Source organism: Cryptomeria japonica, chromosome 7 (genome assembly GCF_030272615.1).
Source record: "Cryptomeria japonica chromosome 7, Sugi_1.0, whole genome shotgun sequence".
In the NCBI taxonomy this organism is placed as follows: Eukaryota; Viridiplantae; Streptophyta; class Pinopsida; order Cupressales; family Cupressaceae; genus Cryptomeria; species Cryptomeria japonica.
This window is the reverse complement of record NC_081411.1, coordinates 4,203,201-4,213,150: the sequence shown is the minus strand read 5'-3', so window position 1 is coordinate 4,213,150 and position 9,950 is coordinate 4,203,201. Positions and strand designations below refer to the sequence as shown.

General features: G+C 31.4%; 1 protein-coding gene across 1 annotated transcript; it reads left to right on the top strand.

Annotated features, from left to right (window-relative positions):
* Positions 1 to 249: 249 nt before the first annotated feature.
* On the top strand, positions 250 to 2,946 carry LOC131030824 (disease resistance protein RPP2B-like). The gene is made up of 6 exons (XM_057961739.2): positions 250 to 822; positions 945 to 1,211; positions 1,502 to 1,639; positions 1,733 to 2,170; positions 2,354 to 2,803; positions 2,917 to 2,946. Exons 1-6 carry the CDS (start codon positions 250 to 252, stop codon positions 2,944 to 2,946), a joined length of 1,896 nt encoding a protein of 631 aa, XP_057817722.2.
* The last annotated feature ends 7,004 nt before the right edge of the window (positions 2,947 to 9,950 follow it).

Genomic DNA, 9,950 nt, shown 5'->3' with positions numbered 1-9,950 from the left:
AAAGATTTTTTCCCTGAAGATCAAAAGGTTAAAGATTTAGATATTAGGAGTGTGGATCAAGGAATCGGAGAGTTAAAGGATCGTCTGGGAAGGGCAAGGCATTTGCATTTCCTTATAATCCTAGATGATATCGATCAAGAGAACCAGTTAGACGCCCTATTACCTGAAGGTGTACTGGGTACTGGTAGCCTGGTAATTATTACAACCCGTGACAAGAGTGTGTTAAGGGGTGCAGATATCCGTTATAAGATGAAGGGAATGGATAAGGATCATGCTAAGCAGCTTTTCTGTAAACATGCTTTTCGCGGACGCGGTCCACCTGCTGCATATGAGAAATTAATTAAAAGCTTCGTGCAATTCTGTGGAGGTTTACCCCTCTCACTGAAAGTTCTGGGTGCCCATGTTTATCGTAGGGATAAGCATTATTGGAAGCTAGAATTGGAAAAAGTTAAGAAAATCCAGCCTAAGGATATAATGAAAAGGCTTAAAATTAGCATTGATGGCCTGGACAGAGAGGAGAAACAGATACTTATTGATATAGCTTGTCTTTGCAATAAGAAAGAAATACCTGAAGTGGAAAGGGGAGTTACAGTTGTAGATTATATGCCTATAAAAGATAAAGCTATATCAATCTGGAAGGCGTCAGGTTGGAGCGCAGAGCATGCAGTTCAAACTCTGCAAGATAAGTGCCTAGTCGAAGTGGTTATGGGTTTTAAATATCCAATATTTCGTATGCATCATCACCTCCGCGATCTGGGAAGACAAATGGCAGATCAGTTGGGCCCTCCTCGACTGTGGAGACCAGACATTCTCAAATCTATGGTGTGCTCCTTTACTATTTTGAAATTAATACTATAAAAAGCGTTAGAAAAAAAAATCAATTTGTGTTTGTTTTCATTTTGTTTCCAGCCGGGCAGACACTTAACCCTGATCTTTATATGCAGGAAGAAAAAGGATTTAATCAAATCCTAGAAGAAAAAAAGGGTAGGTGTTTCCAGTCATTCTGGGATTTGGTGCTTGAACAAAAAATTACTTATTTTATAGCAGAGACTGGCCTCGTGTGGCTTGAAATTAGACCTAGCTTTGTATTAAAAAAAATTTCTTCACGAATTCCTTCCTGGATTCCTCTACAGAAGTTGTACTTTTTAAATGTTTGGGAAGTGGAAGAATTATGGAGCATATTCCAGCAACAGTTCCAGACCAATATGCAGGTATTTCACTATTCTTTTCTGGAAATGAAGTCACTTTCAGAGTACTAGTTTGGCAAAGATTGTTTACTACTTAGAAAGCTATTGTTGACTCCACAATGTGGAGAATCTCAATAGTCTGAACATAGAAACAAAGCATTACCAAGTTTACAATAGTTTCTACTCGATCTAAATAATATTAGGAAAAATATCCTAATGTATTAGAAATTTTGTAACTTTTATGTTTGAGTGTAATCTACTTAAATTATCAATTAAATGTAAGTCTCAATTGTAAGTTTAACTTTCAATGCCAGGCCAGTTTCGAGCTGAGAAAGTTATGGATTTGGGACTCTCCCTCTTTGGGAAAGCTTCCAGAATCAATGGCAATGTTCAGGCATTTGGAAGAATTACGTATAGTAAGGTCCTTGGAGAAGACAGATTTAATATCCTTGGTGCAATCACTGGGTCAGACAGATATAACATCCTTGGCGCAATCGCTTAAACAACTTAGTAATCTTAGATCATTGTTCTTGGAGTGCACCTAGGAGTACGGCTTCTGCAGAGGGAGTTTTGATCTGAGCAAATCTGTGGCTTCAACTGATTTGGATTCTGCTGCAAGCAGCTTCATGGTTAGACTTGAAAAAATAGAACTCAGTGGTCCTAATAATATATCAAAGTTGCTAATTAGTGGAGAAATTTGTCCCATACTTCGATCAGTGAAAGTTGGGTGGATGGAAAATTTAAAAGAAATGGACTTAAAGCAGCTAGAGATACTAAATACTCTTACAGTGTATCAATGTTCGAAATTGGAAACAATATCAGGTTTATCTACTCTACATCGTCTGGAGGAAATCATCATAGAAGGATGTGGTCAGCTGCAACACGTAGAAGGGGTGGAAGAGTTGCCAGGATTGAAAAGTCTGGTAGTTGAAATGCCTGACGATGGATGTGCATGGGTACGTAATTACATTCATGGATTGGAGGTAATACTACCCTTTTTCAATGCAATCAATTAATTTTGAATAATGATTTTTCCTTTGGTATTGGACAGGGAAAATGAATGTCACTCATTTTATGTGGTGTTTTAAAATTTGTGTTTTACCTTCAATATTTTTATCAATTATTTATTATCCTTTCTTTTTACGCTGGTATTTTAAATGTTTCAGATGCTGCCGTTAAAGAAAATCATTTTGATACAGCAGGCAATGGGTGAAGCATCATCCAAATTTAATGCAAACTTCTTTTCTGACGTGATCGGTGCCCAAGCAATCTCAGAGATTGGGAGAGAAGAGTATACACAATATGATAGCAAGGTGAAGATGAAGAGCTCATCGAGTGAAATCACAATATATGCTTTTCTTGCAACATCACTGCAGGATGGTCTAACATTTAAATTCGATGAAATCGAATATTGGTTGCCATCTCAAGGGGATGTGTTAGTTACAGTTTTACTCAACAAACATGATAGTGAAGGTAGACTAGTGAGCGTGACAATAAAGAAGGGGTTTAAGGTCACTTCGAAAGTTGGGGAAGAAGGCAAAGCTTTAGCTATATTACAAAGAATTGTTGATCGATTATACAGACAAAAAATGGCAGTAGAAAAAAATGAAAGTATGGTAGTAGATTACGTGGAAATAGATCATAGTATGAGATTTTTATTGCCTATTTTATTGATTTCATTTGTTTTCTGGATTCAATTGTGTAAGAAATTTTTGTATTGATGTTTTAGGTCACATTCCATGAACCATCATTAGGATGAAAGAACAGTTGCGAGAGAATAATGATGAAAGTGAAACAAAAGTAGATGAAAACAGATGAAAGTGAAAAGAAAAGCCAAAGTTTTAAACATCCTGATTATTGTTGTTTTCTTTCACTATTTGAAAATAATAAGGGGTTTAAGGCCATAGTGAAAGTTGGGGAAGAAGGGAAAGCTTTAACTCCAAAGCATTGAGAAGTGTGATTAGCTTGATTTGACTATTTGCTATTAAAAAGCTTGTCATCTTTATGTTTTCTTAATCAGTCTAGTATGGGATCTTTATGGGATCTTTGAAATTGATTCCAGTTTATTTTTATTTTTTTTTATGCTTTTTATTTTTAAATAAAGTAATTTTAAATTAAATATTGTTATTTAGATGGTTGTTATTAGTAGTTGTTGTACGTAATACTATTGCATTCACTTAAGTCGAATTAATCAATTATTTTGACCAATCAAAAGCAATTATTATTTTTGTTTTCAAAATAAACTTGATTTTTATAAAGTTAAAAAATTATTTATCTACAGTATGATTGGATGAAAAAATTTGGTGTTATAGGAGTGAATTTATAGGAATGATAGATTTTTTAGGCTTTATTTAGATTTATCTTTTCTTAGAGGAAAGCATCTAACATAACAAAATATTTGGGTACCAAACTTTACCACATATGATGTGGTAAAGCTAAAAGGAAAGAAAAAGCATTGACAAGTGTGATCAACTTGCTTTGACTATTTGTTGTTGAAAAGCTTGTTTTACTGAAGTCTTTGATTTAATGTATGTAAATCTCATCTTTGTATTTGATGATTTTTTATTAACTTTTGTACAGAATCTTTGAAATTGAATCTAGTTTGCACTTTTTCTTTTGTATGGGTTTAATTTTTTAATAAAATAATTTAAAATTAAAATTTATATTTGAGATTAATTATGTTGAGTATTTACATAAAATTACAAAAAAAAATTTATAAATTTAAATTGCAAAATATAAATTTAATAGTTACTATTATATCGATTTTATGTTTTTTTTGTGATAACATTAAGATTTATTTAGTATATTATTAGTATGGATGTTATTTCAATTTGTGTGGTAAATTTCTAAAGTTGGCTTCTCAAAAATGTAGGTGATTCCACCCCAACCTAGGAGCCAATCTGCAAGACATCATCCATAGCTAAGAGAGATTCAACATATGAGATTGTATCAAGTTAAGAGGTGAGTACAAATGTACAAGCTGCCTTGCTTAAATAGGCAAGAGCATGGTGGAAGAGTGGACAAGATTAATGTGTCTCAACCTAGAGAAGTTAGATTCCTAATATGACTCTACAATTATCCACCTAACCTATTAAATGTTGTTACCTAAGTTAAAAATATGTAAACCTAAATTATAAAAACTATTACTCCAACACCCCCCCTTAAGTGCAATTTAGGGAGAAAAGCTATGCAATATGAGATGCCTCATGGGTATTGGCAGCAAAGCCATTTTAGGTACCCACGTACACAACTGCAATGCAAGTTATTCTCTCACAAATGGAGAAAAGGAGAAAGCCTTGTGGGAGATCTACAACCCCCCAGAATTGGAGAGAGCCACCAATTTACTATTTGCATCCCATCACAATAAAATTGAGGTAATCACAAGCAACATAAAACTTCCTGCTCAAGGAAAGTGTAGGGGGATAAAAACATAGCCGACAGATAGTGCCACCATCTATCAAGCAATAATAGGACACCCACTTGCATTATTTGTTGCGTCGGCTGCCAATAAAGCCACCACCACACATAATAAATGTGGGTGTGCAAAACAAAACGTACGTTCAATGAGAGGAACTAGGGACGTCTTAAAGCATACACTATAAGTTTACACTTTTAAGCTTAAAATTATTAAACATTCAAAGTTGACTAACATTTTGTAGGCTTAATATCTTGCTTAATGTGTGTGGCCACACTAAGAATACATTTCTAGGCTTAAAAGCATTAACCACTTAGAGTTGACTAACATTCTCCAGGCTTAATATTTTACTTAGTGTGTCTGGTTTAAGACTGGTCAATGAATCACAATCCAAACAAATCAGAATTGCAGATAAGCTTATGTACATAATTTAAATATAAGCCAAAATATATTTGAAATTGTTCTTTAAACTACAAAAAAAATCCAAAAAATAAATGAATTAAATATTCTAAATATTTTGAATATTGATATTTTGAATTAAATTCACATAAACGAAGTTCAAACTTCTATGAACTTCAAAAATTATAAAATCATAACAACATAAAGTATATCTAATTTAGATCCTACACCTTTGGAGCTAAGTTAGGAAGACCAAAGTTTTATTTTTAATAATTTAAAAATGTTATAAATTTATCCATAATTTATTTCAATTTAGCACAAAAATTACAACTATTCATGTTACATTCACTTATATATAATATGAAGAAAATTCATATATTTTCTAGTATAGGATAATGACACAGACACCTACTTTCTTATTCGACAAATATTTTGTTGCGCCTTAGTGGAATATCTAATTTTCATCAAATTTGTTTATTGTTTCTTTAAATTGTCCATGGATAAACTAAGATTAATTTATTAAAATTTATATTAGTGCTTAAAAAAGTAATTTTTTTAAAAATGCACATGTTAAGGTCTCAAATATAGGATCTATTCTCAAATTTCACATTTTCGAATCTTTAAAATATTGATTTGGAATAAAATCATACAATATCATAGAGCACAAATGGACTTAAAATGAATTAGTGAAAACCATGCCAAAGTAGGTGCTAAGTAGAGTGTGAAATTGTTCATGTATACAATTTATGACAAAACAATTCTTACCTCAAAAAATTGTAAAGTTGAAAGGGAATAAATTCACAATGTTGAAGAGTGTAAAATAAATTCAATTAAAGTTGCATGTAAACTTTGATGTGTAATTGTTCTAGGTTTAAGATTAAGATTTTTGAATTAATTACATTTGTTACAAGAGTAGTGACAACCACATTCCCAAGAATATGACTTTCCTTAGTCAAATATAATAGAGAGAAAAGAATGACATATAGGAATGATTAGAGATGCCAAATTTTGAGGGTATAGCTTAGAAACATGTGCTTTCATGCATTACTTGGACTCTTCTCCTTATACATTTCATCTTTCATCTTCACATTCTTCATGATAATAGAAAAAGAATACTATAGGATAATTCAAAGGCAAAAACCAAAATTGAGAACTAAAAAAGTTGTCACATATAAATAATGAAGGAAAACAAGTGAATCTATGAAGTGAAGAAATTATCATAATTAATTTTGATTGGTGTGGTGCCCCCTGCACACCATTGGTACCATATTTACATATTATAGCAAGAGCCTTGTAAGTTTTACCATTAGATGAAGATGCTTAAAAAAAGATTGCAAGGTAATCGTACATAGTCATTACCATTATAAAGAAAAATATCCTAACTTTGTAACCTTTCAAAAAATTTGAGCTACAAATGAAGGTTGTGCATAGTATCTTCAAAATTTATACCAATCAAAGAGTTATGAAGGATAACTAAAGGTTAGAAACATAGATGGATAAATTGGCATAAACAAACATATTTCAAATGGGAGGGACGAAAAGTTATAAAGAAGATAATTATGTAGAAAAACTTGTGATTAATCTAAAGGACAACATGTCTATAAGTATGGGAGAGGGAATTATGTAAAGAATAGGATTTTAGAAGGGTAATTTTCTATGACAAAACATTAGAGAAAAGTGTGAGAATGGAACAAAATTAGAGCCATAAATCATAAGTAGGTCAATAAAATAAAAACTTATGTTTAATAAATCATGCTTTAGAAAAAAAGGGATAATACATATGGTAATAAATGGATTATAGATGAATTTCAATAAGAAATTTAATGTGTAAAATCTTCCATGTCATAACATAGGATTAGGAATCCACTTTCAATTTCAAAATTTAAGACTTAATTTTATCTTATGTTGAACTGGTAAACTTATAGTTGGGTGATCCCACAATAGTGTGCTACAATATCACCCATGAAGGCAAAATATGGATGGCAGAAAAATATTTGCCAAGGGTGTACGATCAATTTAGCATGTTTGATCAAACTAACATCTAGTGTTCAATTGAACACCCTAGTTTGATTGAACATGTGACATCACAATCCTTCGATTGACAATTTTATTTATTAATATTTTATAGGGTTCACTTGAACACCCCCTTTGAGTGAAGCATATTTTAATTGATTTTTTTTACAAATAGGATATAACCTTGAGGTGACAATTATTCTTTCATTTTCATCAATTTCTCTGGGCTCCACAAGGTTTTAGAGAAAACCCCCTTGAAAAATTTTAGTTGATGAGGATTTAATTTTATTTAGGTAAGTATGTATGTTTATTTTTGTATTCTTTTATTTTTAGATAAATAATTGCATATTTCAATCATAGAGAAAACCTTAAAAAATCTTAGATATTCTTCGAAACCATTAGAAAAATCTTTGAAAACTTTAGAAATTTCTTTGGTAACTTTAGAAAAATATTACAAAGCCTTAGAATTTTTTTAGAAAACCTTGACAACATTCTTGTATTGGACTAGAAAAGCTTCGAAAAATATTTAAAATATTTTTATTAAAATCTAGAGCATGAAGTAATAAAGTAACTAGAAGTAATTAGAACTTAGATTGAATAACTCAAAGAACAAGTATAACTAATAGACATAAAGTTTCATGATAGAAAAAATGATTTACAATATTAGGGATAATGCACGCATGTACTATATGAACATAATGTAATATATGATAATTAGGCAATTATAGATTGATATTATAAGCAATTATTATATTAGGATTTATGAAACTCACTTAAAAATTATGAGTTTACACACACTCTCTTTCCCTCTCTCATTTTAACCCCTTAATTCTTTTTACTCTCTCTCTCTCTCTCTCTCTCTCTCTCTCTCTCCCTCCTTAAGCTTCTTAGTAGAGAGATAGACTATATATCTAAACTTAAGAGGGAGGGATATATATATATATATATATAGAGAGAGAGAGAGAGAGGGTCTAGAGAGGGACAATTTTAAGTGCACAATATTGTCAGCATTGTGTTATATGTTGTCATTAATGTCAAATACAGTGGTCTAGATTAGGTCTGGATGTGATATGTTGAGTAGTAACATTTGTATGAGTTGGTGTTGGGCATTTGGAGGTTTCTCAAATTCTTGAAATATCTTGCCTTTTTGGAAGATGTGTTGTCAATATTGCTTGTGCTATTTTTGGATCCAAATTATTCGAGAAGTCAAGGTTGTGGTCCAGACGTCGAGATTGTGCTATGACGATTGTGTAGTGTATGGATAATGCTTTAGGTCCAGCTTTGGCAATGTATGTAGTGCGTTCATGTGTTTGATGGGGAACATTTTGATGTGGTATACTTCTCATTCCTTCCCACCACCATAATTTTTAGTGAAGACCTATTTTATATCTTTGTCTTGGCCAACAAAGAGGATTATGTTTTTTCAGAGACAATATATGTAGGATTATAATATGGATGAGTTGGAGTGTGGTTTTTTGTGTTGAAGACATGTGATATTGAAAGAATCTAGTTGATGTGTACAGTTGTGTTGTGAATTATTACCGAAAGTAGTTCCGACAGTGTAGACTGTGTTTCAGTGGTGGATTCTCTTTCATCTTTCTCTCTTTAGCAGTGAGCCTCTTTTTGGGTAGTGAGCCCTCTGGTAGTGAGATTTTATGGGAACTAAGCCCTCCCTTAGTGAGCATATTGGCAGTGAGCTATCTTTTGTAAAAATCACAATAATTGATGTTTCTGTATTGAGAATTAACATTCTTTGTGGTTTTTCCCTTCTTGGGTTTTCCATGTAAATTCTAGTGTTTCTTGTGTCTGATTTGTTATGTGCATATGCTTTCATGTTTATCTATTTTGATTAATTATGCTAGTTGTTCTAGATCTATGAATAAAGTTAGAAAAATATTTTTTATTGTCAATTGATTCATGATCCCTCTCAGTTGCCCGTATATTCAACAAATACATGCAAAATTAAATAGAATAGTAAAGATGCATACCTATTTTATCTATAAAATATCTTTGTATTCTTCGTTCTCAATATCTTTAATTTGTCTCGGGTGAATACTTTCATGAAGTCTTATTTGCCCTTGTCTTTTTTATTTGCATGTAGTTCCTTTGAAATTATGGCCTTTAAAATTTTACACAAAAAGTAATCACGTCAAAATACCTCTCTACCAAAAAAATTGAATTAATGAGCTATTTAAAAAAAAATGTGAAATATAAAATATATATTTATATGGAAATATTAATTAAAAAAAAACTTTGGTTGGCCATCGATTCATATGAGTTTATCAATTTTTAAAAATAGGTCATATTTGTGCAAACATGTTTGGTCAAAAATGGGTTTGATTGAAGGCCTTAGGGTTCATGTGAACCATTTTCGCTCAAACATGATTTCTATGAATGTGCCCCCCAATCTCTGCAAATTTATACAATCTTTTAACCTTCAAATCTTTGGTTGAAGGCTCAAATGGAACAATCTTGACAATCCAAGATGCAAATGGTAGTCCTCGAAGTAAGCTTTACAATGACTATAATTTCATTACATGTATTGATTTTATTATGAATTTTCTTTTTTAATATTACTAAATATAGGTTGAATTTTATTATGACTATAATATTTTTTGAATTTTGATACATACAAAACAAGTCATGAGTTCAAAAATACACCTATGTCTAAATTATAATTATTTGGACTTCAAAACTTAATAAAATAAAATAAATTCAACATATCATTATGAAACCAAATGCATGCCTTGGATATCGATGTTACAAACCTAAATTCAAAAGAACCAAATTTTTATCCTTTGAAGAAAAAATTATATGCCTTATAGAATGCACATCACTCTTTAAAAATATTGTTTGCTGTTAAAAATTAGTTATCGAAAGTGAAGATTTACTTTTATATATTTATTTTAGTGTCAAAGTTGGCCAAAAAGTTTAAC

What these genes read in the sequence shown, in the direction of transcription:
- LOC131030824 (XM_057961739.2), top strand. Translation starts at nt 250, where the DNA reads ATGAAGGGAATGGATAAGGATCATGCTAAGCAGCTTTTCTGTAAACAT. An exon ending in CAGACATTCTCAAATCTATG is followed by an intron (nt 823 to 944) that starts GTGTGCTCCTTT and finishes CTTTATATGCAG; the next exon opens with GAAGAAAAAGGATTTAATCA. An exon ending in AGTTCCAGACCAATATGCAG is followed by an intron (nt 1,212 to 1,501) that starts GTATTTCACTAT and finishes TTTCAATGCCAG; the next exon opens with GCCAGTTTCGAGCTGAGAAA.